Raw genomic sequence first — 16700 nt, 5'->3', positions numbered from 1 at the left:
GCTTGTGATTGGCTGACGAAAGCCCGCGAAATCATACCAAATTCAAATCAAAGGCTACAATAATTTGAATAACAATTCAAATAGAAAACGAATCCCGAGGCTCTCTAAAAGTGCTATTTACAGTTTTACGTAAATTGTAACAACGTTACTTACCGAACTCCGCCAAAATTCACCATTTTTGTTTCTTTGAACGCGATTTGTGTTTAATTTGAGCATAAAATCGGGAAAAGTTAGGTGGTTGCTGATGATGAAATGGTAGACGTTGTGGCGTTGAAATAGAGAGCGACGACGCTGGCGACGCCTGCCGAAGCGGCGTCGATGGCGTCCGGAGGTGATGCTCTCCCAGAAGAAATTTGTTGGTGGTTGTACGCACACGCCTGTGAAAACATGGCTCAAAATCCATATTATTTGTTACAATTTTGTTACCTATTAATTATCTAGACCGGGACTAACTAAGCGGAGATTTCAAGGTAAGTAGCTTGAAGTGTGCATGCTTTACCATTTTAATATATAATTTAATTGACGCCGTAAACGTATTTTTAGTCGATTGATTTTGTAAAAAAAATTAATTACGCCCCCGGGATCTACCCATTTGTTTGTTTATTTGGACTATTTAGCGACTACAAAATTGTTTCGCTTGTATAAACCCCATTGAAATAGCTAAATGAACCACCTGTATTGCACGCGTTGTTTGTTGTTAATTATGTCAATATAATTATAGCAATACAATTATTTTATCTGGGTCGAACTGAAATACAATGCTTACAAAAGCTCTTTTGTATCTTTGCGCTTTATTCAGTTGGCACAAAAAAGTTGCTACTTATTGACACAGGGCTAGGTAATCGTAACAAAGCAAACAAAAAAGACACGTATTTACCACATAAAATGTCACGAATGCGTTTATAATTTCCTAGGTCTAAAAGCTCGCTATCTATCTTTGGTCACCATGGCGACACCCACAGTCGCGGTAGATTTGTTCGGCGCATTTCGTTAGGCCCCCAGCACCTATCACCTTGTTTAATCTACTCAAATTATCAAATTTAATTAATTGGAAGTCTTACACTGATGTATGTGGCCAAAGTATAAGATTCCGTAATTTTCCGTACATATTTCAGTTTATACCATCTGTACAGCGTCAGTCTATTTAATTCACTTCCTTTATTCTAATATTAGTTTCAGTATTTGTAAACAATGATATAATTATTACTATGACATCCGGCTTTCTCAATCGGAAGAACTCTTGCGAATTTCAGATGTTTGGTAGCAAACTTCGGTCATGGATGGAAGCAGTGAGGCCGCGCAAGAAACAACACCGGAAAGAAAAACAAGTTAAGAATTTAAACCCTCCGCCTTTGTCGGCATCGAACTGGCAGAAGGGAAATAGTTGCAGGTCTTCACAAGACGATATATTGGTAAGTTTGCGTCTCATTCATGATGGTCAGTAATTGATTGTAAATAGACAACCGGAAAAGGAGCCACAATCAGGAAAACCGGGAACGAAGCCGCTCAACAGCCGGCCACGCGCTACTCCGCCAATAATCTTTCATCTCCGGAATCCGCATACTCTACCGGTTATTCTACTGATGGAACATCCCCTGGTGCTCCCCCGGACTATTACATTAATATCCGTACAGGTGATTCTTGCAAAACGACGTCTATCAAAGTTTCTCTGTAGGTGTGAAATATTTTTCAGATGGAAAACAGTACCACGAGCAACTACGGACTTTACACCAACGTGTCAATGGAACTGAGATAAAATCCAAGCCGCCTCCTCCATCTCCAAAGTGCGTGTCTCCATCCAGACCTCCGAATATGGTAAATCATTCGTTGTTGTTAAAGTAGAAGTTGGAGCTCGAGCATAGTAATATCAGTGTCTGCATGCTTTTCGATGTGTGAATCGAATTCTCACTGGAGCGGAGTAATAGCAGACGCAAGAGATGGAGAGGGTGCACACCGTACAGGCGCGCACCACCCCGACATTCCAATGCACCAGCGGGATTACCCCTCCGAGATTAAGCGAAGTTGTTGCGAGCCCAGTTCTAACTTCTCCTAGACAACGCAATAGAATCAGGACGAATCCGTGGCTTCCAGGAGCTACACTCAGTCCCAGCCAGTTCCGTCAGGAGATCCCCAAGATCAATTCAACCGGACCGGGCATTGGCAGTCCGTAAGGAAGCCGTGGAAGATTTTTTTTTGATTTGCTGATTATTTAATATTACAGAATTTCGGGGCGGTTTTTGAGCCCATCGACCGTTCGCAGTTCTGTTTTGCGGCAACAGTCTTTATCATCGTCATCTTGTTCTTCGTTGAGCGCTACCAGCGTCCACTGGGAGACTAAAAAACCTTCTGCCAGCGACGAAGATGATTGTACTCTGAACGAGATGATGGGCAAGTATGACGAAAGTTACGTATACGAGAAGGAAAATGACATTCTTACTGATAGCGATCCGACAGATTGTGATACGGATATAGATACGGGTCAAGATGGAGGAGATGAGGATGAACCTGTCGAAGGAGAGTTCGATTTTATAGATAACGGCTCTTACCTAGAGATTGATCCAAGAGAGGACCGAAATACAGGACATTGTACGTATTATAATTTCGACTTACAGAGGAAAGCCTCCAGGAGACGCACAACTCGTCGGAGTAAACAAAGCGAGAAGAGACGCAGGTCTAGTTCAAACAAAAAGAAACATAAGTTGGAAAGAAACCCAACTGTTCAACAAAATGGTTCTAAGAGTGCTGGTGCTACTCCTTTGTCCGTCCGTCGATCGAAGCACCATCCAACGTCGAAGTTGGCTTTAGATGATTGCCTCAAGAAACGGTCTAACTCCATTAGCTTCAGCCACGATGATCCGTTTTCGACTATTGATAAAAGAGATAAAGAAGCGGATCAGAAATATCGAGAACTAATCGTTGAGGCTGAACACATATTGCGGAGCATGAAAACTAATGGTCTCTCTCCGCGGCGGGTTCCAGGCCCCGCAAATAAACGCGTGGAAATCCTACGGAACACTGAATGTGCCAAACCGGAATTATTCATGAAGAACAGACTGATCGAAGAACCAGGTCCACCATTTTCTAATCTACCGTCCAGTAATTTTAATTGTCCCCGATTTAGCCCTAAGAGAAATCACATTACTAAGTTTATGATTAATAATTCTCCCGCGTTGCTCAGGCGGGAATTAGAGCTTCCTACGTCGCCGCTGGCAAAACGCCCCGATTCCTCGAAACTATGCAGAAGTCACATTAGGAACGAACCAAACCGAAGAAGTCCTAAATATCGAAAGAAACCAAATAAAAATAAATTGCAAGAATGCTCCAGTTCAAGCAGCGATTCCGACAATGATGGGGTGGGTAAAAAGAGAGATTCCGGTCACGCAATTCAAACAGGTTCCTTAAGTTTCGGATGTCCTCAAAGCGAACCGGTGCGAAGGAAAGTTTATTCAGGACGTGGAAAAACTGTTGCGTTTAACCTCAATTACGAAAATGTTTGCAGTAAGTTAAGGTTTGTTTGGTGGTGAAGTGTTATTGATTTTAGTTGCAGATTCGCCGCCGTATTCCCCCACCCGGCTTGGGGCGCAGGAGTACAAAAGTAGCTCGGAAAATCTACGACAGCAAGTTTTAATGAACACCATTGCCAGTCTAAAGAAGAGTCTGGAAGATCAATCCGCTTCTTTGAAGCAGGTGTACAGGAGTTCCCACAACATACGTCTATAATTTTTTGCCGTATACAAATATATTTATAATTTTATACTGAGTCGATGTTCAAGACAAACACCACGTAGACTAGAACATTTTGTTTATTTTGATAATATCACGCTATAAGGCGCGTGGCGATGAAAGTTGTCGTGCCCTGAAAAGCAATGTCTTTAGATTTTTAGCCTACAAAGTAACCTGTAGTTGTTAAATATTTAAACGGACGTAGAATTATTTTCAAAACCGTAGCGTTTGGGTTAGTAGAGACAATAGTAGATTAGATGACGTAGAAAAACTGTAGTTTGTTGGCTCACTTCCCCAGTTTTCCTAAAGCGAAGCATCCACTATGGTACCATCTTCCTATTGATTTCTTACTCATAACCAAGTGCTTATTGATCATTTAAGTGGGCCACAATCAATTATGTAACAATATCGGTTAGTAAAATGTAGTACAATTTAGTATAATTTGAATGTGGTATTTGGAACGGACTAATGATCTGTGAATATGATCTCGGATTACGTTGTTTTTGAAACAATACGGCCTGATTAACCGTTGTTAGGTTTTACTCTAATTGTAGTTAAATTATGACAGTATTTGTTATTTCCTGTGAGGGAAATGTTATTTTGACAAAAATAACACTAAAATTTTTTGACTGACCGAGCCCCAACTGGGCTTCTTTCACGCATTCCCTGTTAAACTGTACTGTTCCACTAATATATTTTCAATACATGTATTTTTATAGGCACTAATGAATACGTGACCGCCTACATGCATTTTAATAACGATGTTATCTAAAATGTGCCTGTTTTGACACTCCACAGCTATCATCGTATCCATGTTGTGATTCCTGAATTGTTACAGTTTTCAAATGTTCAACTGCAAATAAAAAATAAATGATACAAAGCTTTTTTCATTATCCTTCTCGTAGAACAGAATGATTTAATATCGTTACAAAATGCGCTGAAGTAGCTGGAACGCGCGCTCTGGATCAATACTGGCTTCAGATTTTCGCTATTCAAAATGAATGCAAAATATGCATAACATAAGAGAATGTCTATTTTCATTGGCGTTAATCCCGATTTGTTATTTTCCTTTCGTACTTACCAGTTTTAAGCTCCCATAAAGTTCCGGTTATAAAAAGTGGGATCATGACCGGCGCATCCACCATTTTTACAACAATCGACAGGCGAGAAAATTGATATAAAGTGACCGTTTTAAATAAAAAAAAAATAAGTGAAAAAAAAGTGTGATTGTGATCTCAGCCGGAATGGCAGAAATATGTTATCATTCTGTCTGAGATAGATTTTGTGCTATTTTGTGTTGTACAAAATCTGTGCGATGAAAATAAATACGTCTGAATCAATATTAGGACAAGTATGTCAAGAAACGACGTCTCCGCAACGGTATTGATTGGTTGAAAAATTGAAGGGAAAAATTTAAAGACAAATGTTTTGTTTGTAGCAGATTAAGAAATAAATGAGGGAAGATGCGAGTCGTGCGTGTGGTGATGGGGTGGAAAATAAACAGCGATTATAAATGAAGACAACAAACGTATATTTGATATTTATTTATATGAATTCACAGTGTGTCGATTATTAGTGTACTATAATTGGGGTACATGGTGTAGTGCAGTAGAATGAGGGCAGGGCTGACCGCCGTGGTCGAGTCGCTACGTATATATCACATCTTCATATTGTAAGTCGTGGCGAGCGGCGTCGTGGCGGATGGGATAGGTTGACTAGTGAGACAAGTAGCCCTTATTATTACTTAACTTAGCCACATTTTCCTAACCCTAGAAGTGAGATGAACCATAACTTCGTTATTATTACACAACACTAATATTTAAGAAGTGAGCGACGAGTGGCGTCCAGTCTGATTGCTATGAAATGCACGCGGTAACAAAATAACGGTTTGTAACGTCACTGTCCCATTTCGGGATTGGTCCGTGGGGCGACACCGGTCCACGATCACGCACTCGCGACGGTGTGTGGCGGTGCCGGAGCGAGGAATGATCCGAAGAGGGCGCGGGCCTTAGCGCCGCCTCGGCGTCGGCCGAGTTATTGTCGACTGTCGAGTCTAAGTCTCGTTAGGCCGCCGTCAAAGGCCGGAAGACGCTACCCATGGGGTCCTGGTCCGTCTTGGTCCGGTGCCCCCGACGCTCGTTCATCCTTAATTTCGGACGATCCCGTCACCGCCGTCGTCGTCGTTGACGTCGTCGACACCGCTTGCTGTTGCGCCAACGACCTATACAGCGGGGAATTCACGAAGCGCGGGTAGCTATCTCGATGCATTAAAGTGTATATCTGCAGCTGGGCATCGTCGAATGTGTGCGGCGTCGGCTCCACCATGTTCCGGTTTACGATCTCACGAACTCTTGCGTCCAGCGATACCTGCAATCACACTCATATGCAACATCTACAACACATTTTTTCCCTGACTCACATTGCATTGCATTTCTCATAAAACCACCATTTTAGTTTTCAAAAGCGTCATTTCTACCATATACTGTTAAAGTAGTCCGTAATGATCGTAATTTAGCTCTTGCTTGCGTTCAACGCGACTCTGTCATTACGGGGAAAATTATCGTCAAGATAAGAGAGGTATCGGTTTTTTATTTATACGTAATTTTATATCGTGTTTGATGGAAAACTCTGATTACACTATTATTTCAATAATTAAAAAACTTGGCTAAAATAGAACCGTGTGGCACTTAAAACTTTGTTAATTTAATGGAAGGATGTGATATATCAAAACTGTTTAGTAACTACGTCCGCGAACGTCAATAACGTGACTACAGATTGAATTGGGCCGGAAATAGCGCCGGAGTAAAATTTTCTTAATCGAACTCAAGATATGTAAGAAGATTGTCGTAGGTCTAGACATTTGACTTACCTCTTTAGGTGAAAGAATCGAAATATAGTCTTCGTATATAATCCTTGCCTTTTCTTCAACTGCTTCCGGGTTGTTTTCACGTTTCAGCTCTTCACATGCCAGCCAGAATAATATATTTTCTTCCGAGTATTCACACCGTAGGAAATCCCTAAAAACTTTTCGTCCAGCTGAAAGAAAGCGTTTTACTATGGATAATGGTGGTGTAGGTCGCACTTACCGGAACTCCGCATAAGTTTATCAAAAGATCTACCCCAACTTCTGATTTCCTCTAAAGTAGGACTGAAAAGCACTTTTGTTATGAGAGTTTTTCCCAATGCGCTCGGAAGTCGATATTTTTGGCAGTCACGTGTCAAAAACGCTCGCGAAACATTAAAAATTAATATCGCGAGAAAAGTAAATTGGGTCTTTGACACAAAGCACATATCCTACTCCCGGCGGAAAGACCAACAATGAAAAAGGTACTCACGGTGGATCCCCATCATAATTTGAAAGATCTGAGTTATTGGAATTTCTTGTAGGGCCATTTTCATCGTTTCCTTTTCCAGGGGTTGAACTGAAAGCGAATTGAGTTATTAAATTCATGCAACACAACGCATATTGAGACTTGAAATCCTTCCAGATTTTTGTGGTAATTATTGTTTATGAGACAATTAGCCGCACCGCGTTTAAGTTGAAATAATTTATGATTTTACGTAAGAAATATATTTCTGTAATATAAATAATGCAGCGATCTCGTTTGAGTGTTAGGATTACGGAGGCGCTTTTGTTTATTTGTTTAAGAAGGAGCACATGAGAATATGAGTCGCGACGTGGAGGACGGTGATTACCAGGAACAGCTGCAGCAACAGCACCAGCAAAGGCAGCATTGCTTGGGTCGCAGCGGAGCGCCTTGTCCAGGTTGGGGGCCATTCTGAGGTCCGGTTTGGGACCCCGCCGAGGTCGGGGGTCCTCTGGAATTGGGAGGCGTGTTGAGGCTCGCGGTGCTGGAACCTCGAAGTCTACAACCTGCCCCGGCTGCGGCTCCTGGACCGGCCGCTGGTCCACCCCCAGGCCCCGCTCTGTTTTCCGTCACCCGCTCAGTTACGCTACAAGACATCTGCAAACAAATTCAACCTTCATTAGACAACATTCCGATTTCTAATTTTAGTTCATTCAATGAAAATCGGGCGAGCTATGGGGAATTTTATGGGTTTATAATACAGTTTTATTATTCGACACTGCTGTAGTAAAAATAACGTTATAATCTGACTCCTGACTCCACATCGGCCGCGGTACACTCAGTCTCCAAATATTCTACCAAGTTGTACTAATTATTTTGCGTACTTTTGCTAACGAATAAATGAATAAATTTGGCTATTAATAATTTTAAAGCTCATTTATGGGTAGACCAGTTTTACCACAATTGCAAAAATAAATAACTTTTGCAGCGGTGTAAAATTTTAAATAGCAAACGAACCTTTACCTATATTTTATTGTTATTGATTATGATTGCTAATAAATACATCTGCGAATATTGCAACCAATTATAACTTTGTACTATAGGTATTACAATATTATCTTTCAATTGCTGTTTTGTGTAGTTAGTTTGTCATTGTACTGTGTAATATTGTTCTCAAACTCGGCTTTATAATGAAGCTATAGAATGACTCCTGTTGTTGGGAATAAACGGTGATATAAGCGACTCTTATCATTGGATTATAAGATTTATTTTTCTCAAAATAAGGAACAATGTAAAATATTTCATGCATCATGCACTAAGAATTAAATGAAAATGTCGTTTACATATTTTATGAACTTGTCGATCCGGTAATAATATCCAAAATTAGTATTTCTATTATTGTAGTTTAACTACGTACCTATAACTGAAAACTGTGGACGATTTGCGGGAATTTAATAAGCAGTTTCAGGAAAATAAAAAATATACCGCATATTTCAGTAGGATTCAAGTTCAGGAAACAATTAACTCGAACAAAACGGTTTGAAATGTGCAATTACGATTTAAAAACAAAAAAACCTAAACCTAAATATAAATGAGCATGAAGAGGCTATTAGAGGATACGTAGTACTACAGAATTGATATGGTATTGTGGCTTTGTGTTTTTTTTATAACTGGACAATGCCAAATTACATGGGTGGCGGTTGTGAAATTCAACTTAGAAAAGGATGCAAATGTGTGTAAATGCAAAATACTACGTTACAATGCTCTCATTCATAGGACATGCCCTAAAAGAAGATGGCTTCACGTCGGTCACTTCTTTTATTTGTAGATAGTGCGAGATTTGTTTTTATTGTAATTTGTTGTGGAGGTTGAGGTGCAAGTAATTACAATGTCCAGTTGAGAGTAAATATATTTATTAAGATTGTTAATGTAAGTTGATGTTGGTGGAAAATCATTAGGCCCTCGAAAAGTGGGTCACCGCGCGCCGCCTCGTGCCGGAGGTCGATATGTAAGAGAAGGTGCGAGCGTCGCCGCAGCAGGGGCCGGCACCGGCGTCGTCGCCGTGGACACGTAGAGACGTGGAGATGTAAGGACGTGTTGCTCAAAAATGACGGCGAAGACGCGCCGAGGATGGCGTCGTCTTCGCCGCACTTGTTGCGATCCGCGCTCCCGGGCCGGGCTGCGTGTATTGATCGCGGGCCGGGGAGGGGCGGTTGAGAGCGTGGAGCGGCCTGACGTCAGCGCCTACCTTTATCAATGGCCATGAAGGTAGATGTTGGCACACGTGCCCGCTGCAGCCGAGCCTTGGGCCATGCCCGATGGGCCGGGGTCCTACAGGTCGCGCGCCATGGCGCGGTCTCCGTGCCGGGTCACCTGGTGGCGGGCGACGAGTTCACTGCCGCACTCGGACACTCCGCCGCACTCGCTCACTTGCCCCGTCGAACGTTACACCCATCTCGACGAACGATCGCGGAACGTCGGACGCGGTTACTGACGCTGGACGTCGAGGCGATGGGCGCGGGTACAGATCGCTCGCACGGTCCGTACGTGGACTGAGAACTTGCGCTTACGCGTCCTGAACCGACGTCCTGCGCCGATGCAATATGGCGCATGGCGATGCTGGCACGAGCGGCGTCGGTGCCAACGCCGACCTCTCAGCGGCGCCGAACCTGCTGGACACTACGGCGAACAGAGGCGTACGCCCCACCCCCGCACTCGCAACACTCGCACGCTGCCACAAACGAACAATTACACTTGCATTTTAACACTCAACGGAAGATATCCTTCCAACAGTCTTTATTTCACTATTTTATTTTACTACATACAACAATGTCTCAAATACCAAACACCACAAAAACTACATAAACAGATTTTGTCTACACTAAAAAATAACACAGTCAAAGTACCAAGCGCTAACACGCTGCTGCAGTCTACCACTGATTGCATGGCTAAATTTAAAAACCTAAATTGGGTAAACCGGCCTCAAAATTGTTTAAATATTTAATAAACCTATAAAAATGTTATCAATATTGAAACAGGCAACAAATGAAATTTGATTAGGTTAGACAAATCTACACCTGTATAAATATGTGTACAAAAACGTAATAATTTTGTTTGCGAATAGTGATAATTAAGACAGTAAAATAAATACAATTCACACAACTTCAAAAATTTCTAATACAACTCTTCACCACATTATTCTTACAAAGTGCTTAAGTGCTATCCTTCTAACACGTGCCGCCACAAAAAATTTAAATCGCAACTGCGAAATGGGTCAATGCTAACTATTCCCTGAATTCGTACACATCTTTATTTCAATGCTGCATGTTACGCTACATGCGTATGTTGAATCACTGCAAAAATGCTAATGTGCTAATTTAATAACGCACGTCATGTATTAAATGTTAAATTCATTTAGCAAAATGATGATAGTTGAACCTGAAAATAAGATTGGAAAACAGAAAATCTAAACTCCGCTGTATGGTAATGGCGAAATTAGCATTTTTGTGTTAACAGTTAAGCTGTGTCTCGCCAGGTGATATTGAAATATTTGGCAATAATAAAACATGTGAATGTATGACTATATAAATTTATGATCTGGACAGACATTCAGTTTCCCGACAAGCCGCACCTTTACACAACCACCGGAATCAAACCCTTAATTTGCATTTTAGTGTGGGATTATCACGTGTTACAAATTATCGCAAGATTGAATTTACGATTTTATTAAAAATGTACTCAAAAATTCAATTATTCGATAAACAAATTGAATAAATCCTGTTACTGATTTCTGAGTTATCAAATGAAAATTTCAATGCAACTATTTTCAGAGAGACAATATTGAATCGCAGAGTATTATATTGAAATCTTGTAAAGCCGGATGATCAAAACGTAATAACGTAGTACTATCTACTACTAGCTTTGGATGCATATTTCATCTCCTTCCGAGCTTAAAAAGCACGTTCGATAAATTTATTTATCCATTTATCGATTTATCTGTGAGTATCGTCAATTTTATTCCTCATCGTCATCATCAATCATCATTCATTACTTATCGTACTTAAATTAAAATAGGCTTTATTTTCTGAATTGCGCGCAAAAATATTTTTTTTAACTTTTTGTAAGCAACAACTGAATCGTGCCTCAAGTTTATAGTCGAGTATCCAGCCAGTTCGACACGTAACAAATCGGATTGTAAACCGGAGTTTATGGAAACTCCTTCGTCTGTAAATCCCAGCACCTGATCAAACAACTTATGGAAAGGCAGTTCTGAGACATTTGCAAGAGTTCGATTGGCGACAATACCCACATTGACACCAGTGGTTTTAGCCCACGACCCACATGCACTACATCTACATCGTCGATCGATATTGATATTTGCGATTGCGCTGTTTTGTTGACACTCCACTCTGTTGGTCTTGAAGAACTCACGCCACTAATGACGGATCTTCCAATTTTAACCCTGAAAAGCTATTTTTTTTTCTTATTTATGCTTTTTTTTAAGTTATTAACAACAGTAGGAACACACGGCACCGCCAGAAAATCAAAGAGGAGGAATTTATTTTTATTCAGCGACATAATAATACAATAGCATACATAATTCCAATAATAGACTTAGCTTTTAGTTAGTTGCTTCCTTTTTAAACAAACGTTTTTCTTTTGGAGGAGTATAAAAGATTAATAAGACTGAGTGAGTAACATAAAGATTTAAGTAATTCTGATACGGAACATATAAATTCGATTTAACTATTCCTAGATAGTATTTCGTTTTTTTTATTGCAAAACAAACTACATAAAGAAGAACGCAGTAGATTGTATACTAAATCGAATTTGTTTGTTTGTAAAGTTATTAAATTATAAATATTATATAAAGGAAAAAACGTTCAAGCGCTTGTATTGTCAAGACATTATTGCGGTCACTTGGCCTGAAAAAAGGTTGTAAAATCGCTGAAATGGTGTAATTAATCAATTTGTTCGGTTTGTGTTGATTTTGTTTTGGTGGTTTGTTTTCCAGAATTGTCTATTTTGTATAGTATGTATGATTAGGAAGCATCTTGTCCGAAGCAGGTGTGGGCGTAATTTAAAAAGGTGAGTCTGGTAAATAAATGTTCGTCGAGTTCCGCCACATCAGCGTTCTTTTGAGCCCGTTCGGTGAGCTACCCTCCCGTAATTCTGGTTGCTTGGCAACCCCTGCCAGCCACCCCTTAAACTTCCCCGCGAGAGACGAAACCCCTCGCGCAATAGTTTTTATATGATAGCTTCGATGGCTTTCTTGTAGTTGATCAAACTAGCTTTCTTTTCTCATCCCTTTTCAGAATTGGCCCTTTTTCGAACTGTATTAGTTTACACTGGCTGGTTTAAATTGGAAGAAGTTAAATTTGGAGACGTCAGCAGTCAGTCGCGTCCTTCGCGTTAAGAGCCTTGTGTGTAGAGGCTAGAGGGTGAGATCTGGAACGGCCGCGAAGGTGGTGTGGGCCGGGGGTGGTCGGGGTCGGGAAAGGGGAGCGATAGTGGGGTGGCATGGGGGGGGTAGGGCCGGGGGCGGAGGGCCCCGGGCAGTGGGTGCCGCAGTGTTGGGTGGGTCAGACATCGCAGAAGCAGACGTCCCATGCGTTCGCTACGCGCTCCATAGTCTGTAGTAGTAGTGATTCTGTGACATGCAGTGATCGGTGCATCCACAAACGGAGAAGCTGTCATGCTTTCCACTGGCGACACGGCACGAAAAGTGGTAAAATTCTCTATCTTGCCTATTCTACGCCACCGACCCTAAAGGGCATTCAAGCGCTTTGCACGAATGCAACTTACAACTTACCGCTGCGCTCGTTGCGCAAGCACACTCATTGCAATTTTTCTTAATTTTTCGTCAATTTCACTGTTGCCTTGTCACGCGTACGCTCGCTAATCCCTCCCAACACCCTCATACACACAATGATAGCAAAAATCAGATTGCTGTCACAGCGTCAACTTCAATTTTTATGCCTATTCTCGGCGCAACTCGCGCATCCGATCAAATTCGCACATTCAATGAACCCCGTAAAACTACCTAATTTTGATATCCGCCTTGACATACAATTACATCCACGGCGACCACATCCAGCCCCACAATCAAATTAAATACTCTTCTGCATCATATAAAAGGGATCTACCACTTAACATCAATAACAGCTCAAAAAAATATCACACACGCACGCACACACACCTCACCATTCTCTCAACACATTTCTTAAATTATCTTTGTTCATTTACTCCAGAATTTTTTTAGAAGAAAATCTAAACACCTTTTTAGATTTGTCTATAGCCATAATTAAATGAATTAATTTCCACTTAGCCGAATACGCAAACTTTTGATTAGCATAAGTACTCAAATTTCAAATTAAAGTCGGTTCCATAGTTACATTTCTAGAAATGAGTCCCCTTCTGTGTTCTATGAGTACTTAATAGTTTGCCGGTCCCAAATTGCACATAAGAATTTATTTCCGCTGTAGCCTTAGAATCTAACATTTATTGTTCGCAGGATAACAGGCCTCCCCAGTGAGGTTCCAGCAGTGCCATGGAGGTGGCAATGCCCATGTCGGGTACTGCCATCGACTGCTATGAAGACATGTTTAAAGAAATAACCAGGAAGCTCTACGGCGAAGACGGCTTGCCTGAGTTAACTGGAACTGAAAGACTCCCTACAAACCAGGATCGCGGTTTAACTCCAATCGATTATGACGTAGACAATCCAATTTTAAAGCCGGAAGAACATTTAACTGCATTTGGCTTAGCTGCTTTGATGCAAAATGGCTTCCCAACTACTGGAATACTAAATTCAACATTTCAACAACACAAATCTACGACAGCGCTTGAAGATAAATGGACCTCAAATGAAGATACTTTGCAATGGACACAATCAAAAATTGCTACATATAACCCATCGCAGAAACTATTCCGTTGTGCGGAATGCGACTGTGTCGGTTACCTTCCTCGAGTTGCGGAACATTGGCTGGGAACACATTCGAACTTGAGGGCATTTCAATGTCCGCAATGTCCGTACGAAAGTGCATGGGCTAGATGTGTAAGAATGCATTTGTGTCGCCAACATAACATCAACACCGACGAATCGTCCGACACTTTGTCAAAAAACAATCCAATACTACAAGAAGTCACCAAATATCTTCAAAGACTTAAAAATAAATTAGACTGTACCAAACAAACCAACTCGCAAATTCTGGAAGAGTATCAAACTGCCTCCAATTCAACAAGTCAAATTTCTGGTCAAACCATTGCTACGAATTCCGAGGCGACAACAAACTCCACTAAAAGATATACTTGTACGTACTGTCCATACGCTACTGATCGAAGAGATCTTTTTACGAGACATGAGAACATTCATAGAGAAGAAAAACCATTCCAATGTTACGTATGTCAAAAACAATTCAACAGAGCCGATCATGTCAAAAAACATTTTCTTCGGATGCATCGAGAACATCCGTACGATTTGAATAGAATTCGTAGACATCCACCGAAGAACGCCTCCGGTATGTCGTATTACCAAAAATATAACGCCAATTCCACCAACCAAACCGCAGAAACCATACCGTCTCTTGCCAACATCAACTCGTTGTCAATCCCAAATGGTTTCAACAACGTGTCACGTAACGTTACAAATGTCCGAGCAGGTAATAACACCGAAATGAAGAACGGAATTGCTAATATTAAATCAGGAATGTCTAAAGGTAACGGCAAGAAAAAAGGAGAAAAACGATTTTCTTGTTGTTATTGTTCTTGGTCGGGAGTTGATAATTGGTGTTTAAAACGTCACATGAACACTCATTTAAAACCATTTGTGTGTGGTCTCTGTGATTATAAAGCAGCAAGATCAGAAAGGTTGGCGACGCACGTTCTTAAAGTACACAACAAGAGGGCTTGCGGAAAATGTAGTTTTTTGGCAGACGATCCCGGACAACTGACTGTCCATCAACAGGAACACCAGTAAGTGTAACTTCTTAACCCGACACAATAAAATAAACATCCAGTTTTAGTCCACTGGAACAAAGACATAGATCTGGGAACAACATCCTAAGAAACACGTCTTTCAACAGTAGTACTGCTACGTCTTCTTCCTCTTCTTCTTCTTGCAGGTAGTACTCTTACATTGAAAAAGACGAAACCAATAATTTTGTTTGCAGCCAAAATCAAAGCGGTCTTAAACCACACGAGTTGAGTGCAGCTGCCGCCTTATTGCAGCACAGCAATCGTCTTCTTCATAGCGATAACAAGTGGAAAACTCACACGCCTAAGCAGCATGGGGCTGCCCGTCTGTTTAATTACATGGAAGCCAGCGACGGATCTGAGCCAGAATCAGAGTCACGAGGAGCTGAAGATATGAGTCGTGTGAATTTAAGCCACAGAATACAGTCGGATTTTCTTGAGGCGGGAGATGTTGGTAGCCAAGCGGACGAAGAAGAGGGTGAAGAGATGGAACTCCCTCTGTTCGTGTGCCCCACGTGCGGCTGCGAGTTTGAGGACGATATGTCACTTGAAACCCATCAGTACACGCACCGTCACAGCTCTACATCTCCCGCCAAGTCAGACAATTCCAAAGAGAATGTCAATCCAAATTTGAAGTATCGTTGTCGTTTATGTGATTTTGCGTTTGAAAGTCAGTCTTCAGTCATGGCACATATGTTGTCCCATTCTAGCCTAACGACGCAAGCGGCCAAGGCCAATTTAACGAAGCGTCCTAGGAAACAAAGTCGTCCGAAGAAGATGGTTTTGCCATTTTGGGAACTAAACGAAGTGGAAGTGTTACGGCACCTCAATGGAAATGAAGCTTCAAGTTCCACGAAAATGGAAGTCTCCAAGAAGTACATAGCAAAGATGGTCGCTCGCAAAGGACTGTACTGCGTCCTCTGCAAAAGTTCCAGTGTCAACAGGTACCATACTAAAGGTAGTTTAGCTCTACATCACTACTGGAAGCATTTGAACAAAAGGTTTAAATGTGAGCATTGTGATCTTCATTTCCGCCATCGGTATCAGTGTGTGCTGCATTCTAGTCGTGAGCATATTAATAAACCACCGATCCTTAAGTCTCAAACAGTGCCTATTAAAGAACCAATTCATTCCACAGTACCTGCTTCCCAGGATGCCCATCATTTCTTCAACTCTCAAACTGTTACTGTACCTGACGCGTCATCCAATGCGCATAAATTAGGAATGTCATTTTTTGATCATTCATTCATACATCCAAGCAACGCCATTAATAGCCATATGCCAATCATCATTCCCACGTTTCCACCAAATTGAATTTTCTGTTTCACCGACAACATGGCTAGGTACTATAAAAAGTGACCTTCAAAGATTTTCTTTACATGCTTGTATGGTAAATATTTTCGGAATAAACTTAAATGCAACCATATTTTTCATTAGACTAAATTTTCGTGCAATATCTGTTACTTGGTGAAGTTTATTGTATTTACTTTAAATGTATTGTAAACCAAAAGACTGCAATATTTTTGTTCTTTGTATATTAAAAATAGATAACATCTATGTTTGTAAGTATATTATTGTTCATACTTATTGCTTTTGTTGACAATTACTATTATTCATGTCATGTAATGTGTTTTTTTTATTATTAATAAAACTGTAAACCATCCATGAGAATGTTGGTACCAAAAAACTGACCTT

At 41.0% G+C, this 16700-nt stretch overlaps 4 protein-coding genes across 10 annotated transcripts; 2 read left to right on the top strand and 2 right to left on the bottom strand.

Moving 5' to 3' along the window:
* Positions 1 to 23: 23 nt before the first annotated feature.
* Positions 24 to 592, bottom strand: LOC148167483 (uncharacterized). Its single transcript, XM_088046910.1, has 4 exons — positions 589 to 592; positions 454 to 493; positions 154 to 391; positions 24 to 104 (listed from the first exon to the last, which is right to left on the bottom strand). Exons 1-4 carry the CDS (start codon positions 590 to 592, stop codon positions 48 to 50), a joined length of 339 nt encoding a protein of 112 aa, XP_087903036.1. The 3' UTR covers positions 24 to 47.
* On the top strand, positions 334 to 4597 carry LOC148167482 (uncharacterized). 6 transcript variants are annotated; one of them, XM_088047156.1, is made up of 8 exons: positions 334 to 470; positions 1254 to 1412; positions 1460 to 1634; positions 1676 to 1815; positions 1926 to 2167; positions 2222 to 2392; positions 2444 to 3498; positions 3542 to 4597. In XM_088047156.1, exons 2-8 carry the CDS (start codon positions 1254 to 1256, stop codon positions 3718 to 3720), a joined length of 2121 nt encoding a protein of 706 aa, XP_087903282.1. In that variant the 5' UTR covers positions 334 to 470; the 3' UTR covers positions 3721 to 4597. The 6 variants fall into 6 exon arrangements, with proteins under 6 accessions (XP_087903282.1, XP_087903280.1, XP_087903278.1 ...); XM_088047154.1 differs by having other exon boundaries at positions 1929 to 2167; positions 2222 to 3498; positions 3548 to 4597; XM_088047152.1 differs by having other exon boundaries at positions 1929 to 2167; positions 2222 to 3498.
* Positions 4598 to 5774: 1177 nt separating this feature from the next.
* Positions 5775 to 9435, bottom strand: Dhit (regulator of G protein signaling double hit). The gene is made up of 6 exons (XM_088047412.1): positions 9280 to 9435; positions 7420 to 7688; positions 7059 to 7145; positions 6810 to 6871; positions 6593 to 6759; positions 5775 to 6090 (listed from the first exon to the last, which is right to left on the bottom strand). The coding sequence occupies exons 2-6, from the start codon at positions 7686 to 7688 to the stop codon at positions 5815 to 5817; spliced, it is 861 nt and encodes a 286-aa protein (XP_087903538.1). The 5' UTR covers positions 9280 to 9435; the 3' UTR covers positions 5775 to 5814.
* Positions 9436 to 12668: 3233 nt separating this feature from the next.
* On the top strand, positions 12669 to 16668 carry LOC148167480 (uncharacterized). Of its 2 annotated transcripts, none has more exons than XM_088047411.1 (4): positions 12669 to 12759; positions 13546 to 15005; positions 15056 to 15154; positions 15203 to 16668. In XM_088047411.1, exons 2-4 carry the CDS (start codon positions 13582 to 13584, stop codon positions 16317 to 16319), a joined length of 2640 nt encoding a protein of 879 aa, XP_087903537.1. In that variant the 5' UTR covers positions 12669 to 12759; positions 13546 to 13581; the 3' UTR covers positions 16320 to 16668. The 2 variants fall into 2 exon arrangements, with proteins under 2 accessions (XP_087903537.1, XP_087903536.1); XM_088047410.1 differs by having other exon boundaries at positions 15050 to 15154.
* The last annotated feature ends 32 nt before the right edge of the window (positions 16669 to 16700 follow it).

Source organism: Gnatocerus cornutus, chromosome 10 (assembly GCF_029298725.1).
Source record: "Gnatocerus cornutus isolate USDA-ARS CGAHR chromosome 10, icGnaCorn1.1, whole genome shotgun sequence".
In the NCBI taxonomy this organism is placed as follows: domain Eukaryota; kingdom Metazoa; phylum Arthropoda; class Insecta; order Coleoptera; family Tenebrionidae; genus Gnatocerus; species Gnatocerus cornutus.
The sequence above is the reverse complement of the archived record's forward strand: the minus strand, read 5'-3'. Positions and strand labels throughout refer to the sequence as shown.